Below are 22,529 nucleotides of genomic sequence, written 5' to 3'. Positions count from 1 at the left end.
TTTATGCCTCCGGGAAGACATAGTCTGAACATAAATCAGTGACATAATTGAAAGCTGCACTCATACAAATTTGGCTGCCCAAAGGACGCATCCAACCATGATAAATGTCAGTTATTTGCAGAAAACTCTCCTTTAGTTAGGACTTAAGTTGTTCAAATGTGTTCTATGAAATAATTTATCTGCACGAAGGAGCAGGTCTTCATCATATCCTACTATATTGACTGTAGCCTATCTTAGCTGCAACAGGGACACATCAGATACCATCCAGGTTAGAAAGTCAGTACTACCTACTGATGCCACATTCACATGAGACCAATTAAGAGTTGCCAGTGTACATAAGCTGAACCTACTCGGATTGTATCTCAACCAGTCAGAAAAGCTAGATAAATAAATCTTACTAATTCAACAACAGCATTGTCTAGTATTGAGATTTTATTTTGAATTCTGCATTTGACACTGAGAACATGGCACAAAATTCACCAAGAATTAGCTTCCCCTTGAATCAATTGTTTTTCTTTTCTTCCCATTGTCCTTTTTATCGGTGCCATTTAATACCGACAACACTGCACAGCAATTTTTTTGAAAAGTCTTGCTTCCTGAAAAGTTTTTGCTGATTGTGACAGGTACCTACTAGGTATACACAAATATAGTTTTGGTTTTACTGCATCACGTAGGAACTCTGAGAAATAGATATTTATATGTTTACTAACAATAACATATTTAGTCACGTTTATGTTTAGCATAAGCTATTAAAGTCAACAGAATTAAAAGTGTTTTGCTCCTGATTTTCTTTTATATTCAATGTCTGGTGCATCATGTTTCAGTGTCCAACAGTAGTCCGCAAGCATTGACGGATTCCAGTTGCCCTGGTATCGTTTCTCCATCGTAGCAATGTCCTGGTGAAACCTTTCACCGTGTTCGTCACTGACAGCACCGAGATTTGCGGAGAAGAAGTCCAAATGTGAGTGGAGGAAATGAATCTTGAGTGACATGTTGCACTTCATTGTCTTGTATGCTTTGAGAAGTTTGTCTACCAGCTGAATGTAGTTTGGGGCTCTGTAATTCCCCAGGAAATTGTCAACAACGTCTTTGAAGGCTTTCCAGGCAATTTTTTCCGGCACAACTAACAGATCTTCAAACCTCTTGTCACTCATAACATGTCTGATCTGGGGGCCAACAAAAATGCCCTCTTTGATCTTGGCGTCAGTTATTCTTGAGAACGTCTGTCTTAAATAACGAAAACCTTCGCCTTCCTTGTTCAGTGCTTTCACGAAATTCTTCATGAGTCCCAGTTTTATGTGAAGAGGAGGCAAAAAAATCTTAGCCAGGTCGACAAGCGATTCATGTGCCACATGTTTCCGTCCTGGAACTAAACTTTTTACGGAGTGACCAGTTCTGTCAAGAATAGTGCGACTCTTTGGCAAGGCTGACCCATTCACAGATGAAACAACAGTACTTTGCATAGCCAAGCTGCAGTCCTAGTAACAGAGCAATGTCTTTAAGATCTCCACAGATATTCCAGTTGTACCTGCAATACTGGACGTGCTTCAGCATATTCTCATACATGTCTTTCATGTGTGCTGCATAGCCAACAGGTACTGAAGGATAAACGTTTGCCATTGTGTAGCAGAACAGATTTCAGGCTTAACATTGATGAATCAATGAATGGGCGCCACTATTCCGGGTTGTGATCACAACCCAAGGCTGAGAACAATCCTTCAGTGTCACAACAGAAACAGAGACTGTCGACTTGTGCAAAAAATTTGGTTATATCATGATGTCAGCCTCGAAGCACAGAAATTTTCGTACCTGGTGACATCTAAACACCATTCCTGCAGTCTCAAACCCAGCAGCTCAACTTTTGCTTTTGACAGACCCAAATCTCTGACCAAATCGTTCAATTCGGACTGTGTTATCAGATGTGGATCGCCTGATGAACACAGTTCAAAATCCGGGTCAATGTCACTGTCCGTACCCTGCATTGCAGTTTCTTCATCTGGTTCGTCTAAGGTCCAATCATCTGGTGGTTTCGGGATTGGAAGACTGTCGTCATGTGGCACGGGTCTCATTGCTGAAGGCAGATTAAGATATTCAGTTGACTTCTTGTTTTTGGCAGAGAAACCAGACATATTAATCAAACAGAAGTAACAGTCCATCACATGGTCTTTGTGTTCTCGCCATATCATCGGAACAGCAAACGGCATCGTCTTTCGAGTGCCTCTGAGCCAGGCTCTCAAGACTGACAGCACATGTCACACATCAAATGTGAGGTGCCCATTCCTTGTCTTGATCATCAATTTTGCAGCCGAAATACAGATGATATGCTTTCTTCACAAGAGCAGTCATCCAACTTCTCTGAAGCGCAAGTGTATATTCACCACAGATATATTGCAGATTGTATCGTGGCTGTTACGACATTGACGAGACATATCGCCCGACACCAAAACGTCTATAGCATTAAGCTTACTTACTGTTATATTCCTACAGATACAATACTTTACTATACTGATACTCTACATACACACTGACTATCTATATGAACCAAATGAGCAGGATCGGTGTATGTAAGCCACCTTTATAGCATGCTGAGACAGCGTCAAGCTCGTTCAGACCTGCCCAGGCATGCTCAGGATGTCAGCTTCCACAGATCAGCTTCCAACCTGGCCTGATTCCATGCCTGGACATGCCCAGGCCCAGGCTGTTGATAAGTCACTTACGGGAGTGAAAATGTTTGGGTACAAATATAAGAAAAAATCATGACAAAACTGAAGATTTCTCTGAAACGGTAAATTATATGTAAATTTTGATGTGATATTTGTGATCAGCACTTAAAAATCTGTAAGAAATACCCAGCAGTGTTCAAGAAGCAATAACTTTGCTGTGCAGTGTGACTGGTCTTTCTTCTATCTGAAAACCAGTAAAGTACAAAGAATGAACTGAATTAGTATTGAGGTTTGCGGAAGGTGGCAAATACCTATCCCAAAATCTTTTCCAGCAGCCCTAGCACCAGCAATTTAGAACTGGTAATCCACGTGAACCTTAAGCATGTTTGGTCCTTGCCAGTAATTGTATGGGAGACCATCTAGGAAAGGTTTAGGTTGCTGCTAGAAGATGTGTTTGGAAAGCCAGCAGGAAGCCTTATCCTGTGAACTGTGTGTGGCTCCCAATGCCTCAGTACAGTGACAAGGACACTGTGCTGTAAAATTAAAAAAAAAAAATACAAAAAAATTATTAGTGCTGTCCTTCAGATGAGATGTAAAATTGACATCCTGACTCTCTGCGATTGTAAAAGATACCCAGGCAAGAGTAGGATATATACTTCTAAATTGTGCCCTTTCCCTAATTGGCTATCTATCTCTCTCACCCCTTCACCACCTAATAGCTAGTGCATGGTGAACATACTGTTGCAAAAATGATTGTCGTCACATCATCCAGGTGGATGCTGCACATTGGTGGGGGTTGAAGTGGCTCCCCTGCTGTCTATGTAAAGTTCTTTGAGTGTCTACAAAAGTGTTTTCTAAATGTAAATATCTTTCATTGAGCACAAGGCCATATGCAACCTAGATTGGGCTTGAGACCATCATAGTTCACACTTTAGCATATGCCTGATATCATTTATACTGGGTCAGTTTAGAGTCTTCAGTTAATCTAACACATGTTCATTGAAGTGGGAACTTTACAATTTTTAAAAGGTGTCTAGATGAGATATTAGGGATGTGTAGTATTTGAATAACCAATTTACTGTTTGGATTATAAAAAGAGTGAATAAACTTTAATTGAGCAAGTTAGCATTATATTATAAATATAATCCAAGCATGTTTACATTGATTTTTGTTAATATATTTCCATTTTCTTTGTTGTTTTTTATTTTTACTTCTTTTCCCTTATGTAGTATCTGAAACACTGTTAAAACCGTTTGCCACAATGATTAGAGTTTACTGTGGAAATGCAGTACATGTGTCATTTTGCTAGAAATACATAGATGAATAAAGATTCGCTTTGTTCATAACACTCATAAAAAGCAGTAATTAAACAATGCCATTTTAACAGGTTTCTGCTTAGAATATTTTTTAATAAGGGAAAACACCTGTAAATGGTGGTAGCACCCTACTTTTTGCTACAGTTTAAATGATTTGTAGAGTTTAATAAACTGAAGCTCTCAGCTATAGCAATTTCTCTACTCTGTAAATGAGCAACATGAAATTTTTTAGAATTTATAAGAAAAAATCCTGTAATGGAATATAAATATTAGCTGTTAAAAGAAATCATACAGTAGAAAAGAGAAGCTTGGGGAGCAAGGGGATACAGCACAGCTGACTAGAAGAACTCTCTATCCCTTTTGCTGACACACTATTCCCAATGCCCTTAGATACCTTTCAGTTGTGGTTGTGATTTCTGTTTTCTTTAGGTGACCCATTGCAGTGCAGTGCCTGGGTGGGACAGTGTTCTCTTTATATCCTGATTATGATGTTTGAGAAAGTGATGATCATCCTTGTTCTCCTCATTCCTCAGTGGAAGAAGGTGAGTGTTTGGATTGCACAAAGCTACTCCCAATAGTGCTTCACTTACCAGTACATTTGTAGTTCATGCTGTTTGCCTTGAGAAAGTAAGGAGATGGCCACCTTTAATTTGCTAATTGTTTTTCATTGTTATGTCACTCCAGCCCACATGCTTTTCTGTTTCACAGTGCAGAGCTCATTTGTCTTTTCAACCCTAGCAATTGGGAAGAGTATTTGCTTCTTGGGGGTGAGCAGTTGTAGGTGGGCGCTGGACCTGGACTTGAACTTCCTACTGCTTAGTAATTTCTGTTTGTATCTGCAGCTGGCACTCCTTAATCCCATTGAAAACCCACAGTTGGAGCTCGCCATTGTCATGCTCATTGTCCCCTTCTTTGTCAATGTAAGTTCACAGGATTTCAAAAGCTTTCCTTAGCCCTGCACTGAAAGCTTGGATGTTTGCTTGCCATTTACCCAGCAGCTTTGTGTATTCTCATCGCAGGCCTTGATGTTCTGGGTGGTAGACAACTTTCTAATGAAGAAGGGCAAAACAAAAGCTAAACTTGAAGAAAAGGTGGGTGCAGATGACTCTCGAAATGGAAGTAAAGTCCGCTACCGCCGGGCACATTCCCATGAGGAGTCAGAGTCTGAGGTAAGTCTGCAGCTAGCTTATTATATATCAATACCTAAACACCCATTTTTAGGTGCGTAAACAAATAATGCACAAAGCACCCATTGCGCTAGCAATGTCTGTCCGCATGATACAATTAGGTCCTATGAACCAATTTTGTTGAAATGTGGCTCCCTTATTCTTCAATGAAATTTGTCAAGACACTTCAATTTTCATTGAGATTTCTTGAGCAGATTAAACTGTAAAGTTTTAAAATGTCAAAATCTTCCACTGAAAACTATTGGCAAATATTGTGTACTCTCTTAAGGCCGAGAAATGTTCTATGTGACTTCAACTATGAATTTGTTTACTGTTTCAGTTTTACTTTTTCAAGGGTTCACAAAATTTACAACTTGTATATTTTGTACATTTCCCAATTTTTTTACCTCCGATAGCAGCTGTTAATGACAAACAAATCCCCAGTACAAGTTAAAGAAATGCTAGTAGACTTTGTGTGTAGGTGAGGGACTCACTGTCACTGACTCTTTCGCTTAGGCTGGCGTGCTGGCTTATGGACTCTTCTATCGGCAAAACCACCTAAGTGCACATGGAAACCTCTGCATGCGTCTCACTCCTCCTGATGCTTTAGGTTGTAACAGGTTAAATGATCTTACTACTGTGAAAGTATGAAATGCAACCCAGGAAAACAATGTGTCATCTACAAATGAAGTACCCTGCAGCATGTAAGCCATTGTGTGAAGACTCCTCTTCTTTCGGCTGCTTCTATTAGGGGTTGCCACAGCAAAACATCTTTTTCCATCTCTTTTTGTTCTCTGTATCTTGCTTTGTTACACCCATCACCTGCATGCCATCTCTCACCACATCCATACACCTTCTCTTAGGCCTTCCTCTTACCTGGCAGCTCTGTCCTCAGCATCTTTTTCCCAATATACTCAGCATCTTTCATCTGCACATGTCCAAACCAATGCAATCTCACCTCTCTAGCTTTGTCTCCAAACCATTCAACTTGAGCTGACCCTCTAATGTACTCATTTCTAATCCTGTCCATCCTCGTCACACCCAATGCAAATCTTAACATATTTAACTCTGCCACTTCCAGCTCTGTCTCATGTTTTTTGGTCAGTGCCACCGCCTCACTACCATCCTGTAGACCTGCCCTTTCACTCTTGCTGATATCTGTCTGTCACAAATTACTCCTGACACTCTTCTCCACCCATTCCACCCTGCCTGCACTTTTTCACCTCTCTTCCACAATCCCTGTTACTCTGTAAATTTGACCCCAAGTATTTAAACTCCTCCACCTTCGCCTACTCTACTCCCTGCATCCTCACCATTCTACTGACTTCCCTCTCATTTACACACATGTATTCTGTCTTGTTCCTACTGATCTTCATACCTCTCATCTCTAGAGCAATGTGTCCACCTCTCCAAGGTCTTCTCAACGTGCTCCCTGCCCTCGCTACACATCACAATGTCATCAGCAAACATCATAATCCACGGGGAATCCTGTTTAATCTAGTCTGTTAACCTGTCCATCACCATTGCAAATAAGAAAGGGCTCAGAGCCGATCCCTGATGTAATCTCGCCTCCACACTGAATGCATCCATCACTCCTACCGCAGACCTCATCACTGTCACACTTCCCTTGTACATATCCTGTACATCTCTTACATACTTCTCTGCCACTCCCGACTTCCTCATACAATACCACAACTCCTCTCGAGGCACCCTGTCATATGCTTTCTTCAGGTCCACAAAGACTTCTCCATCAACACCTTCAGAGCAAACATCGCATCTGTGGTATTCTTTCCTGGCATGAAATCAAACTGCTGCTCACTAATCATCACCTAGCTTCCACTACTCTTTCCCATAACTTCATGCTGTGACTCATCAATTTTATCCCCCTGTAGTTACTGCAGCTCTGCACATCCCCCTTATTTGTAAAAATCGGTACCAGTACACTTCTTCTGCACTCCTCAGGCATCTTCTCACCTTCCAAGATTGCATTAAACAATCTGGTTAAAAACTCCACTGCCATCTCTCCTAAACACCTCCATGCTCCCACAGGTATGTCATTCTTTACCAACGGCCTTGCTATTCTTCATCCTCTTCATTGCTGTTCTTCCTTCCTCCTTGCTATCCGTTGCACGTCCTGATTCACTATCTCCACATCATCCAACCTTCCCTCTCTCTCATTCATCAACCTCTCAAAGTACTGTTTTCATCTGCTCAACACACTCTCCTCGCTTGTGAGTATGTTTTCATCTTTATCCTTTATCACCCTAACCTGCTGCCATCTTTCCCAGCTCAGTCCCTTTGTCTAGCCAGTCGGTACAGATCCTTTTCTCCCTCCTTAGTGTCCAACCTCTCATACAACTCATCATATGCCTTTTCTTTAGCCTTCACCACCTCTCTCTTCACCTTACACCTTATCTCTATGTATTCTTGTCTACTTTCTGCATCTCTCTGACTATCCCACTTCTTCTTCGCTAACCTCTTCCTCTGTATACTCTCCAGTACTTCCCCATTCCACCACTAGGTTTCCTTTTCCTCCTACCTCTTTCCAGATGTCACACCAAGCACCCTTCTTGCTGTCACTCTTACTACATCTGCTGTAGTTTCCCAGCTGTCTGGTAACTCTTCACTGCCACCCATTGCCTGTTTTACCTCCTCCTTGAACTCAACATTGCAGTCTTCCATTTTAAACTCCCACCAGTTGATCCTTGGCTCTGCCCTCACTCTCCTCTTCTTCCTGATCTCTAACGTCATCCTACAGACCACCATCCTATTCTGCCTTACTACACTTTCCACTGCCACCATTTTGCTGTCTCCAATCTCCTTCAGATTGACCCTCCTGCATAGGATATAATCTACCTGTGTGCATCTTCCTTCACTCTTGTATGTCACCCTATGTTCCTCCCTCTTCGTAAAATATGTATTCACCACAGCCATGTCCATCCTTTTGGCAAAATCCACTATCATCTGACCTTCTTCATTTCTCTCCTTGACACCATACCTACCCATCACCTACTCATCCCCTCTGTTCTTTTCACCAGCATGTCCTTTGAAATCTGCTCCAATCACCACTTTCTGTCTTCCTTGGGTACACTGTCCATTACTTCATCCAACTTGCTCCAGATATTTCTCAGAATTCTTATCCATCGCACACCCAACGTGTGGGGCATATGCACTAACAACATTCACCATCACACCTTCAATTTTCATCATCATAATCATCACTCTGTCTGACCCTCTTTTCACCTCCAAAACACTCTTGAGATACTGTTCCTTTAGAATAACCCCTACCCCTCCTCTCATCCACACCATGATAAAACAATTTGAATCCACCTCTCATCCACCTGGCATTATTCCCCTACCATTTAGTCTCTTGCACGTACAATATATCAACCTTCCTTCTCTCTATCACATCAGTTCTCTCCCCTTACCAGTCATACTGCCAGCATTCAAAGTTGCTACCCTCAGTTCCATTCTCTTTACCTTTCTCCTCTCCTGCTGCATCTGGATGCATCTCCTCCTTCTCCTTCTTCGGTTAACAGTAGCCCAGTTTCCGCCAGCATCCTGTTGGCTAACTACTGGGGGGCGGCCGTTGTTAACCCAGGCCCCAACCAATCCGGTATGGAAATTGGTATTGTTGACTGCATATTGATCTGGCAAAATTTTACACTGGATGCCTTTCCTGACATAACCCTCCCCATTTATCCGGGCTTGGGACCAGCACAAAGAAACACACAGGTTTGTGCATCCCCTGTGGCTGTGTTGAGACTGTGTGCATACTAAATTAACATTTACTCCTTGTTGATCTTACACTAAAACAACCACACAGCTCTATTATTTACAGATTATAATGATTAGCTATTTCACTGTCGCCATTATTTAGTTGGGTGACTACATGTACCAGTGATAAGGACAATCCAGATTTCTGGCAGTGCATTCTGATAAATAACTGAAGAATATCAAAATGTTTTTTTGTTTTAACAGACTGCCCATCTAGTTAAACATTGCCCTGCCAAAACAATTATCCCCACAATATATTTAGGACAGCGTTTTTACGAAACCAGCCCCCTTTCGATTTAATGTATATGTATTGGCATTGTTAAAACTCCAACGAGGAAAGCTTGATTAACAACTCATATTAAATTTAAACAGCAGTGCAATGGTGACCAAGAAGCACACAAAACCAGACAGTACTGTTATTTGTTTGTTTTTACATCAAACACTGTGTGGAATCATATATGTTCATTTGTGAATTTTAATTATTTATTTTTTTCCTGTGCTGTGATGATGATGAGATAAAGCAGGCATTAAACAAATGAGGATGGGCTTTATATGTTGGCATACATGCTACACAGGTGTCACAGTTTGTGACTTTGAAAAATCTGGTCACGCTATAATTTACCATCGGTGTACCACATTCACTTGATATCGATGATGGTCATTTGCTGTGTTAAAGTTTGCCTTTGACTTCTGTTATTCATTAATAGTTGTCATAACAGAATAGCTTTCCAAGTCCCATTGGATGAAAATTGAGCATGTCTGGCCATGGTAAACAAAGAAGGAATTAATTACGAAGTTTGTTCTGTCATGTCATGTTATGTTAAATGGCAATTGCAGATATTATCATTGTGTGTGAATATGGGAGTGGGTGTGGCTGTTTGTGTGTAAGAATAGTCTGTGTGATGGACTAAAGTCTTATCCATGTCTCTCTTCACCTTTTTGCTTTGTCCAGATGAAATAATCTTTAGCCTCCTCAACCATAAAATAGGTGGAGAAGATTCTAGAACCTAGCTTCTGAACTCAGTCCTTTGAAGTCTACAGAGCCTGCTCAGTCCTTGAATGCACCTGAATGTTACGCCATATGTACATTTTCTAATTTGTTTAATTTTTGTATCTTAAAATTGCGTGCAGCTGAAGAGAAGTGCTCTAACAGTTTCTCTTATGAGACTCTGGTTGAGCCCTTCTTGATAATATTGGGGTTATGTTTTATACCACATTTTTTGCTGAAGTTTTCAGGTGATGGAATAGACTGCCACAAGTGTTTGCTGCTAAGTGGGGATACCACTAATGGTACATGTTTATACCTAATAAAGGAGGATTTGAGACTGATGTAAACTAGCTCGTAACATGAAGGGCATAAAGCTTTAAATATTAGTTGTATAAAGCAGGCAGTCTGGTTTAGTGATTAAGGCTTTGGACTTCAAACCCTGAGGTTGTGGATTCAAATTCCACTACTGACACCACTGTGACCCTGAGCAAGTCACTTCACACTGCCTGTGCTCCAATGGGAAACCCAAAAAGAATTGTAACCAATTGTATCATAAATGTTGTAAGCCGCCTTGGACGAAGGCATCAGACAAATAAATAAATGTAAATGTATAAAGCTGGAAAAGAAATCTATATTAATCATTCATTAATCATTTGTGCCTTTGCTAGATCCTGATTTCAGCAGATGATGAAATGGAGGACTCGGAAGGAGAAGAAGATAGAAGGCGGCTCACAAGTCTGAAGAGTGTGAAGAAGAAAAAACATCGACTTGGTTTGCCCGTATGATATGCCCCCTACAGGCAGCTGAGTTCTTGTTTGAAGTCCACATGCTGGCCTTCAGTGGGGGGGACATGGGGGAGTCTCTTATACCTCCCCTGCCCCCTCCGTCTGCATCCTTGTGAAAACTGGTCACTTCTTGTGTTGTGGCAGATCTTAAACGGAAGGTTTATGGCAATCCTGTTGGATTTTTTCAAGGCTGAAGAAGCAGAGTCCGCTCACAGGGAAGGCGAGGTGCTGTGGCAGTCATGTTAAGAGGTGTTCTTGTTTGGTTGGAATCAGTTTAAGAGTTTAATTTGTTCTCTGAACTACAAAGGTCAATGTTTAAGGACTTTTTTTTAATTTTTGTTATTATTATTATTATTTTTTTTTATGAATTAACAAAAATATCCTGCTAGGACTGTGCAATTCGCTGTGCGTGTTGCTCTGTGGTCTGTATCAGTCAGTGAATGTCTGTTTTGTTACTTGCTGCCACAGCTGTTCAGGGGTTTTTGTGGACTTGGGGTAATCATTGTTTTGAGACGGGTGTGAAGGAGGATGGCCACTACACGTGTTACCTTAACTTAAAGTGATCAACTACAGCTTTTATTTTTTTATTACCCTTTTAGTTAAATATTTAAGTTGTGTAATCTTTCAGGGAGTCTGTGGTCCAACAGAATTTTTTTTTTGACTTTTTACAAATATGGTTGAAACAACCTTTGTAAGAGGAATTCATGGCATTTTTAAGGAAGCTTCGCTGCAGCGTTTGCTCCCATGTTACATATATACATTGGTTCAGTTACAGTAAGGAGAGAGTTTGTTATATTTTTTCAGTTTTCTAACCTCTTGCAGAGTTTTAAAGCCTCATGGGAAACATATTGAGGTGTTACTTTAATCAGACTGCCTGTGCTCTCCCTGGTTTACATACAGTAGCATATCCTAGAAGGGTTAAATGATCAAAAAGACTACATGTCCAACGCTATGGAGCCTGCATACAGTCATACATTCCCCTGGTTAGTTTCTAGAATTCATGACAGTTGCATGACTGGATTATTTGGCTCCTGGGAAATGTGCAATGCTGTCATATGACTTGAAGTATGGTTTTGCTCTTCCAGACAAATGGTTATGGGAGGACTTTGCGCACAACAGTCTTGGAAATTTGAACATAAAATGGCCAATAAAGTCATTGAGCAAGCACCAGGTTTGGTCAACTTTAGGCCTATTTTGAGACTCTTTTTGTGTAAGTGTGACACTCTACAACATGCTGATGAAGAGATCATCAAGGAAAAATGCTGTATGTGGGGAAGGAAGAAGACAAGCCTTTTGTATAAGCTTATGGTTTTCTTTTCTGACAAAATCATGACTTGATGCATCTTTGTGTACTTTACACATACATTTGACAACTGTCTGACTATATTATTAATCAGTAGACTTAAGATGGAGTGGGGAAATAAGGTTATATTTTAAAAACCATTCTTTCTCATGTAGCATGGCATAAGGAAGCAGCAAAGTTTTTTTTGTTTTGATTTCTCTTAAAGAAAAGAAGAACAAAAATATATATTTTCAGGGTAGTAGTTTTACTGTGCTGGAGACAGAGTCAGGCAACCTTCTGAACTCCTTTTAAAGTGTTTGGAGCACTGTGAATACGAGTTGGTGGGATCAGTTATTTTCACTTTAATGGGTACTTCATAAACTGCCCACTGCTCGCTTGAATTTTCCAAAACTGTAACAGAAACATTTTTAAAGCTTTTGCACTTTTGGAAGCAGTTGATCACATAAAGAATAATGTGCTTATCAATTTGTTCTAAATAATGACTAATGTGGCTTAACGTTAAGCCAGAGCTTCTAACAATTACCAGTTGAGTGCTGCTTTCAGGATAATGGGACCATTTTGTATTTTAGAGACTGCTCTGAATTAGAGACAAAGCCTCTAAAGCTATCCACTGCTTTGTGGCCTTCTTATGAGTGCTCCTATTTATATGGTATACATGCATTGTGTATGCGTTTACAATAAATATATAAAACTCTGACCTTCTACTAGTTTTTTTTTTTTTTTCTTCCCTACACTCAAGGTTTGAGAGGGAAAAATATCACCAGTTTAATGCTGGTTAAGGAGGACATTATGGGTGTTGTGTTTTGCAGTGAAACTCTACTTAGTTGTTTGAAATCTACTTAATGATTATAGCAACACCCTCACATTAGCTGGAATTTGATCATTTTAGAAAGGGTAAATGTGGGGACAAATTTAAATAATGTGTCTCAAACTGTGGTCTGCATTTTTCAGTCTCTTATTTACTGGTTACTGGCTGTTGATAAGTGGTGACTAAACTACTGGGCTGGCTGTTAAGGCCTTTTTCCATGTTGTGATCCCATAATTTCCAATGTACATACCTCTTCTCGAGGCCATATTTGCCTCAGTCAACAAAATCAAAACTGAGCTTTGAGTTGAAGCGATTGGGCTTATGCTATACTAATGACTACACCAATGTTTATATATCCATTTTTCAGATCCACTTTTTTCTTTGCAATGTTGTGAGGTGCCAGAGCCTATCATGGCAGTATGTGGCATAAACAACAATCGAACTACAGCAGAGTATTTTCATTTGTTACCATTCACCAAGACAAACAGTACATCTGAGCTACAAGGCTTCCAAAATTGAGCCCTCTGTGTACTCATTGTGTTTGGGGGTCATACAGATAAAATGTGATCTTCCATATATATTGGACATTTGAAGCTAGATATTCACATGAAACTGAATTTATTGAAAGAAAAAATAAAATGTCCAAAGATTGATATTTATTCAGATGTTTTTTGGCTGATGTGTTCCAGAATCCTCATCTTTTAAAAACAACTTTACCAACCTGTTGACACATTTAACTACAAATATACTGTGGACATTAATGGGACATGACAAGATAAAGTGTTGGGCTCTCCTTTATGTTTGTTAGTGAAGTGCTAATAAAGAAAAGCAAACAAGAACAGAAATGTTGTGGAACTTTGCAATCATCCTTTGCGTTTATCATAAGTTGTCTTTCTGTGGGCTAGTGTGACGAACCCTGCAGTTAGTGTGTCCAGAATTATACGCTGACTTCTTGCTGTCACGTGCAAAATTGAGCACTGATTAATGGCCATTGCAGCATTTACATAGGGATGGCAGTGGAAGGAATGGGGCTTATGGAAATGAAGTCACTATTCCTCTAAGAGCTCCTCTTCCATACTCCAGAGGGAACAGGAAGAGATGTTAATACATGAGCCTCCGCATATCTCATCCCCGTTGTGGCCTTCTGGCTGGAGCCCCAGCACATTCTCTCATCGCGCGTTTGTGATACTACATGATGTTACACTAAACGATCATCTGGGGTACTCGCAATACTGTGTTAGTGTTTCACCATAGATATCATTAGAGCTACTCAACTCTTGAACCGTTCTAAAGAACTTGTTTATTTAATTTATTTCTTTTTTATGAGATATTTATACTTTTACTTTACTCATTTTGTTCAAATTTTAATTTGACCTAATCGCATTGTCCATTACAATTGTTGATAATACTGCAGCAGGTTATGGTATGGTTAATGAGGTTACTTTACTTCTCTTTCCTACTATTTATTTTTTGCAAATTCTCAATCTGTTCTGTTGTGATGCAAACATAACCTCTATAGTATGTACACTACTTCCAAATGCAGTTAAACAAAGAATTGCTTTGACCAGATAAATATGGAGCCCTGTATCTGGAAGCAGTGCTGTTCTTTTTGTGTCTTTTTTTTTGCTGGTCTGTAATCTTGATCACAGCCACCAGACCAGACTGTGAAGTGTTACAGCATAGTGTGCTCTACAGGCATGACAATATGCTTCCTTATAAGTCAGCAGCTTGGTCTCAGGAGATGAAAAGGGCTGCACAATCACAGCTGTCCCACCTCGTCACAGTGGAGAAGAGGGGCTGGCCCAAGCCCTGTGAACACAAGGCATCATCTCCAGGAATAAACTGCTTCACTACAACAAGACAGCACAGCGTCTGGATTAGGAGTATGAGGCCATCCTCTCCTCCCAAATAAACTCTATAAATATCCTTCAACAAACAGAATCAGGAGAGTCTTTGTGCTCGGACTGGGCTTAACGTCTTGGCTGTTTTACCATGTCTCAGGTAGGAAGTGGGGTTTTCTTGGGCTCTGCCTTGTTTTTCTATACTGTTTGATTGTTTTCATTTACTAACTTTTAAAAGAGCTACCATCTTCATAAAGCATGTCTCTAACTTGACCACATCCCAGTAGCTCAGGCTGGTCAATCTTACCTTGTTACCAGGTAAATACACTTTGAGAGAACATTTGGCAAAGAGTGATTCACGACTGTTTGGACACGATTAAGTGAAAAAAGGTGGCTGAAGGTGCAGAGGATACTTTTACTGCCTTCACAAGGACAAAAGGCCATGGCATTTTATTGGCATTTTTATGTATGCATTATAGCAGAACAATATTTTGAAAAAGTAATGTGCTATAAATGTAAGCATATAGACCTCTTAAATTTTAATTTAAAGAGAGGGACTTAAGGTAAAGTTTGAGCACACAAAGGTGGCCCTGCTGCCTCTTGGCTGACATTTGGTGTTATCAAAATGACAGCAATGAAGCACATTGATCCAGGATGAGACTGATGCGGTTTTGTTATCAGTGATCTGGAGTAGCATTTCTCAGCCTTTATGGAGTCCCAATCCACTTATTCCCTATGTAATTGGGTTTGTGACGCACCAAGAGGGGCGTAGTACCCCCTTCGTGAATCAAGCACAAACCAGAGCTTAGATTTGTCCCCGTTGGTAAATCGAGTGCAATCCTCGGGGGGATTTGGGGGGGAATGAGCACCATAGCCGTGACCCACTACCATTGTAAATAATGGCAATTTCTGACCCAGCAGTGCCGGCCTATGACCCTCATCTATATAGTGTGTGATTGCTAAACAGTATTATTCAGTACACGTGATTTGTAGGTATTCCATTGCTCATTTGTGGGGCAGTGGGTAACGTTACCACCTCATTGTGCTTGAATCCCAGTTAAATTCGCTACTCTGTAGTGCTGTATGTTTTTACATTTGTATTGCTTTTTCCTTCATACATGCCATTTTTCTCAAGCTGTCCAAAGGCCTGTGGTTACTGTAGACTGATTAACTGTTTGTATTGACTTAGCGTGAGAGTCTGCCCAGCCTGTGGGTATTGTTAATGCAGTGGGCTGAGGCGCGGAGAGTGTCTTTTCTAATAATTTGTTGAAGCCATGAATGCATTTAAGCAGCAGCTTAATAGAGTCGGGAGTCTCTGTTCACTCTGGAGCAGTAAAGCTGAGTTGCATCATCAGATACTAGACTTGCTAAAATGGCTGCTGATTAGAAACACATTTTTCTTTACAAGTAATTTAGTCCTTTCATTTAGCCCCTATATCGTATTCAGGACCAGGACCTGCACATTAGTTTAATGTTTTAAAAATATTTTTACTTTGTGATGGTGATGATCATTGAAGCCAATACACACTGTCGGGTGAGTACTCCATATTTAGAGGTTGGCTTTTTCAGTTCTGGTATTCAGTTTTTAGGTAATAAAATCCTATGGAGAAATGAAATGAAAATAGCTTATTTTATATATTGGTTTATCTTTAAAAATGATCTTTAAAATATCTTGTAGAGTTGCAATCTATGTGCGCATGATTCGTGTGCCAAGACAGATGTTTGTAATTACTACTGATGATGTGGAAAACTATGTCTACAGCATATGTGACATACAGTGCATCCGGAAAGTATTCACAGTGCATCACTTTTTCCACATTTTGTTATGTTACAGCCTTATTCCAAAATGGATTAAATTCATTTTTTTTCTCAGAATTCTAAGCACAACACCCCATAATGACAACGTGAAAAAAGTTTACTTGAGATTTTTGCAAATTTATTAAAAATAAAAAAAAAAAATGAGAAAGCACATCCATCCATCCATTTTCCAACCTGCTGAATCCAAACAAAGGGTCACGGGGGTCTGCTGGAGCCAATCCCAGCCAACACAAGGGCACAAGGCAGGAACCAATCCCGGGCAGGGTGCCAACCCACCACAGTGAGAAAGCACATGTACAGTAATAATATCACAAATGTTCATTCTTACGTACATACCCTTACTTAAGACATTTTCCTGCACCTCTCAGAGAAAGTGTCATCTGCACAGACACCACAACCTTGCGTGGAATTTATATCCAGGGTGTGGGTGGTGTGAGGAAGAAGCACTAAGCACTGCCCCACTATGCCATGACCCACTCAATCCGACAATTCAGACTGCTTAGTGCAGGGGTCCCCAGGGCTCCAGTGGCTGCAGGTTTTCATTCTAACCCTTTTCTTAATTAGTGACCTGTTTGTGCTGCTAATTAACTTATTTTGAATTCATTTTAATTGACTTGTTTCTTAAGATTTGTTCTCCTGAATTTCTTCATCGTTCCTCTGCATTGCTTCTTTTCTTTCCTTAAATGGCACCCAAACAGAAATGAAATGTGAAGTGAGTGAGCCAACAGAAGACCAACTAAGTCAGGGCCTCAAACTCCAACCAATTTCACTCCAACCAGTTGCTTAATCAGGCGCCGAGTCTTGTTGTTATTTAAACCTGTTCATTAATTCCATGGCTTGTTGCTGCTGTCACTGTGCAATAGCAGACATTTCTGTGATTGTTGATTTTGTCTTTTCTAAAGGCACTGTGAAACCACATCTGCCTTAACCCAGATACACACAGACAGGACACAGGTTCAAACTCAACACCTGGTTTATTTAAAGTGTGCACAAATTACCAATATTGCAACACACCAATACACAGTCCCTTTTTGCTGCCAGTCCATCCGCCTCCACTCCTCAGGTTTTGTCTTCTTCCTCCCGACTCTGGCCCCTTAATGGAGTGAGGCGGCTCCTCTTATTCAGGTCCTAGGAGTGTTCCAGGTGGCTCATCGGTATTACCTGGAATCACTCCCAGGTGTGCTGGAGGTCCTCTAGGGCTCTGCAGCTCCCCCTGGTGGCCCCCACGGAACCCAACAGGGCTTCACCAAACTCCAGCTGCCGACATGCCCTGCAGAAATCCGTGGTGTCACAGCCACCCAGGAGGGTTGCCCTCTAGTGTCCCAGGGGAGGTGTTGCCTCACCAATGCCCTCTCTGGTCCTTCTACTTTGTTGGACAGGTAGTGGCTGTGGCCGCCCATCACAGCACTGTTCAAATGTTTTGGGGACCTGAGCAGACTAACATTCCTGAGACCTTCATCTTTCTTTATTTTCAGATACTGTATGGTGGACACAGTTTGCTGGTTGTGTTTTGGCTCATTTTGTATCTCCAAATTGTTTGGCTGCTAATTAAGAAATAAAGAAACCGTTAAGGGGTCTGCGTCTTCAAGAGCGAGTCAAATAAAATGAATTAAAAAGAAGTTAAATTGGAGGAAGAACAGGGACACTAATTAAGAAAAAGGTTAGAATGAAAATCTGCAGCCACTGCTGACCTCCAGGACCAGAGCTGGGGACCCCTGGCTTACTGGTTCAGCACTCCATTTTTTTGGGAGACTCTTTGTTTTGTGCCCTTTCACCTTAACTGCATCCTGAGCCCAACATAAGTTTTTTCGTTAAACAAAAAAAAAAAACGCAGGCTTCATTTTAATTTTTAGGAGATGGGGGTTAAACAAAGTTCCCTGACTACATCAGTACTCCTTATCATATTGTCAGCTCTAAGGGGTATGGGGTTTTCTATCTCACCGCACCCAACGACAATTTGACTGTGACTGCATAACGATGAACGTAGATTGGTAAAAATGTAAACTCTGTCACTGTCTCATTCTGTCTCTGTGACAAGCAGCAAGGTGGAGTAAAGAAAAAGAAGAGGCCACCTATGAAAGAGGAGGACATTAAAGGTGCGAAGGATAAGCTGGGACTGAAGGGAGAAGTGAAGTCCAAGACCTATGAAGTCATGAAAGAATGTGGTAGGTGTACATCTAAATGTGCTGAGATACAATGGTCATTGTTTGTGATTGTCTGCATCTGGTTCAATGCTTGTTTTATGGGAAAAACTGTGATCTTGTATAGTTTCTTTTATTGAGAGCACATTGATGCGAACAGAAGCTCTCCACAGACATGAGGAGGACCCATCCTGTAGCTTTGGCTATTTCTCTCTGTTTGTGGGTTCAGAGACGTCACTGCCATGAACAGTGCTGCTGTGAGGTTATTTTGTGCCTTAGACCAAGCTTATTAGTGCGCAAACTGTGGTTGAAATGTAATTTCTTATTAAAGAAAGAAACATCGTCTAACAGGACAAATCAGTTATATGACTGTTTGGTAGCTAATTCGTGTGGCTGGGTCCCCCACCCCTTATGATCTGCACCCTAGGAGAATGCCTGTTTTGCCTTAATGGTGGCATCAGCCCTGGCCATGGATGTCATCAAATTGGAGAACACCGTATAACACCGTTCCAGAAAGATCTTTATTTAGATCTGCAGCAGGCTTCATACAGTAAATAGCTGTGACTAGATGATAACAGATTTGTGAAATACCAGTAAGTCCTAATTTTAAAATGACACATGCTAAGTCTCTTTTGTTTTAATCTGTTAGTGTCCTGCTAGGTAGCTTACCATCCATGAAAGATTTCATTTTTATTTTCTAAATATTAGGAAGTTTTATTTTCTAAATATTAGGAAGTTTTTCAAAGCACAAAGAACCAACTCGTCCAAAAACTCACCCACCACACGATGAAACCTGAGGAACCGAGTGCAGCCTTGAAACGAGTGACACCTCAGCACCACACTGGTTTGAATGGAATAGGACAGTTGTGGAGGACCTGCTTGCAGGGCTGGATGCAGGTTAACGTCAACCTTCCAATTGCTGGCACAGATCCCTTGCCTCAGAGCCACAAGTCCGCCTCACCATGTTTATACCCGTTTTTTTTTTTTTTGTTTTTTTTCATATGGTCTACTTCCATGTGATTGTGACAATTATTAATGCAGGTGTATATGGATGTACTTAGCTTTAGTTAAAAAATGTCCAGATTGCTGCTCTAACTTGTCTTTATGCGCTGATGTAATTTTTTCACTCCATGCTGATGTTGGTACAATGGCTGCTGGTAGCTTTCATTACCCTCTATAATGTCCAAGAAAGCTTAATAAAGAGAGAGAGAAGGGTCAGGAGCATGCACTAATACAGTGTGTTGCTGCACCCACCACGCGAACCACCTCAGGACCAGAGGACCCAAGTGCAGCCGTGCAACTGGCGACACCTCAGCATTAATGAACAGTGTGATAGAAATCAATAACTTAATTAAAGAAAGAAACTTATCCTCTAACAAGACAAGTCTGATAAACCCTTTTTGAAGTCAGTAGTCAGGCAGGAGAAAAGCTTGTCCGTCAAGCTTGTCGCTTATTGTACTGGCAGCACCCAGCTGAGGCAGGAGTGTGTTACAGCATGATGAGAATGGTCAAAATATTAAAGTTGTAGGTTTTATTTTATGAGCAACTGAACTTACATAACAGTGTCAATCAATGTATACATTTACTCTGGTTGGTTTGTTGATTTACACCCAAATTACTTACATAAAATAAAAGTATCATTTTATATTTTGCTGCTTCTTATACCTTTTGGGTTGAGCCTTCACCCTTGAAATTTCTGTGAAATAACAAATGGCCAATCTGGTTGTTCACAGGACACCTGCTGACATCTTAACCATCTCTTCGCCATCTTTCAGTACATTTTGGGTGTTACTTTTTTGCTTTGACGTTCACTTGATCATTACCTGGTTTCCTGATGCACTTGAACATGTTTCTGACATTTATTAACCCTTCATGCTATTTCTTTAAGATAGTGCTATATTACTCTAAAATTATTCTTTCACATCCCAAGAGGGATGACATTTTCATGAAGAATGCCAGGCAGAATATAAGTTTTATGAGGAGTTATGCAACGGTAGTTGCTTGTTTGATATATCCTTGGTCTGCAGTGGGTATATCAACTGTTACTTTTGTCCTTCAATAAAACGGAGATTTACATCCTTGCTCTAGAGTTTGCATTCAAGTGCCCATTGTGGATATGCAGGTTTATTCCGGGTGCCCCTTCCCATATTCCAAACCTGCATAATTGTTTATCGAGTGCTTCTGAATTGACCCAACATGAGTGAATGTTCCTTATCGTGAACAGGGTCGATTCCTGCCTTGCACCAGATGATGTCTTGATGGACGTGGCCTACGACAAATCCTATCATATTAAACAAGGGTGTAGGAAAAGGAAAGGCAGTTTAATGCAAATCCCATCTTGGCTGTACGTTACATGGAATGTAATTGGGTGGACTGAACAGTCCAACAGTGCACGTGCTTGTGTGAAAGTGTGGTAATGAATTCATAGGTTCCTTGGGGTGTACTCATCACTTTGACATGGCCAAGCTGCCTCACTGATGCCAAGGCACCCTTCGAGGCCTACCATTACGAGTCTGATGTCAGTGTCACCTCCTTGATATTTAGTGGAACAGAACTTGGCACACATCTAGGCTTCTAAGTTGTGCCAGCATTTCCTGAAGTCTCTCCCATTTCCATTCCATCTTTAGTAAAGCCCTTTGAAGATGGGTGACATCTAGTATGGAGCTGTCTGCGGCAGCAGCCTTTTGTTTTGGCATAATGCCCAGGGTATGAGAGTCGTTGTTTGGACCCCCAGATTAAACGGCAACACTTGTTCTTTTTCTTGGCAGAGCAAGCAGGAACTGTGGCCCCCTCCGTGTTCAGTGCCGCCAGGAAGGGGAGTGAGACGGTCTTTGATAAACCCAAGGACAAGCCTGCCAAGAGTGTATTTGGAAACTAGCTGACCTCCCCCTGGATGTCCAGAACTGACATCCAAAGTAAGAATGGCCAGCACAATCTCCGGCATTCTCACCCATAAACCGCGAGGATCTCAGGCAAAATGGATGGAGGACCTCCATGCACAACCTGCTTTAGTTGCTTATTTCTGGCTTTCTGAAGGACTCCCTACAAGGTTGGGTTAGGGATGGGGATGGGGGGCTTTGGTTTTATAGCTACACATGCTTTTACCTTGCTATCATAATGGAAGCATTTTTTATTTAAAGTAGAAAATCCTAAATGAATGGTCTTTGTTTTTTTGCCAAAGCCACAAGTCACTACTGGTATTCATGAGGTCTGCTAGTGACACGAGACCCCAGCGTCAGGTGCATTGATTTGGGGGGTTGGGGGCTGAGCAGTGTGACGTGGCACCTAGTGTGGCCTGGTGGTGCAGGTCACTGCTTCTGTCCATCACCTGCTGGAATGCTACCACTGGGCAGCTTCATATAAAGTGGGAAATACAAAAGGGGACATCTTTTATTCTTTGCATTGTTTAATAAATTTCTTTCTTGATTTTGGACTGTCCATTTTTATTTTTGTGCTGAGGTTATCACACCATACGGAACATTTGCACTTTGTCTGGCCTCTCTCTGATTTAATAACTTGTTCTTTTAAGTCTTTGTTTTTGACATTTTTAAGTAGCCTACTTCTCCCTGAGAATGAAGATTTCAGTAGAAATTTAGAAATGAAGTAGGAATCACTTCAAGAGGTATAAAATAAACTCAGAAAGCGCAGATCGCTGCCATTAGTTGAGACTTTTGTGATGTGCTTTGGTTTAAGCTCTGTCACGATATACAATTTTTCCAGCATATTCAATTGCAGGGTCCATTTACATAACCTTGGCGAGTCGGAAGCAGACGCAGTGCAGCGTGCCCCTGTGATCACCAGTTGCATAGTTTGACATGCCCAGCAATGCAGTCCAGCCAGCCAGCGATGTGTCCTGACCCAATCTCACAGGTTTAATTTTGTCTGAAGTTGTAGGGGTGGGCTTCGTGAGCTGACAACCATTG

The 22,529-nt window shown here is 41.0% G+C and overlaps 1 protein-coding gene across 2 annotated transcripts in view; it reads left to right on the top strand.

Moving 5' to 3' along the window:
• The window catches only part of LOC114668767 (store-operated calcium entry regulator STIMATE-like), a 45,156-nt gene extending 23,119 nt beyond the window's left edge, over window positions 1–22,037 (top strand). Inside the window, exons 5-10 of one of the 2 annotated variants that reach the window (XM_028824697.2) lie at window positions 4,409–4,521; window positions 4,822–4,899; window positions 4,999–5,148; window positions 10,579–10,689; window positions 18,507–18,630; window positions 21,375–22,037. In XM_028824697.2, coding sequence (XP_028680530.1) covers window positions 4,409–4,521; window positions 4,822–4,899; window positions 4,999–5,148; window positions 10,579–10,689; window positions 18,507–18,630; window positions 21,375–21,484 — 686 coding nt within the window. In that variant the 3' untranslated portion in view covers window positions 21,485–22,037. Of the gene's footprint in view, window positions 1–4,408; window positions 4,522–4,821; window positions 4,900–4,998; window positions 5,149–10,578; window positions 10,690–14,638; window positions 14,808–18,506; window positions 18,631–21,374 lie in introns of those variants that run through there. The other variant, XM_028824696.2, reaches the window with a different exon arrangement.
• The last annotated feature ends 492 nt before the right edge of the window (window positions 22,038–22,529 follow it).

This window comes from Erpetoichthys calabaricus, chromosome 18 (assembly GCF_900747795.2).
Source record: "Erpetoichthys calabaricus chromosome 18, fErpCal1.3, whole genome shotgun sequence".
Lineage (NCBI taxonomy): Eukaryota > Metazoa > Chordata > Cladistia > Polypteriformes > Polypteridae > Erpetoichthys > Erpetoichthys calabaricus.
This window is presented reverse-complemented; position numbering and strand designations above follow the sequence as displayed.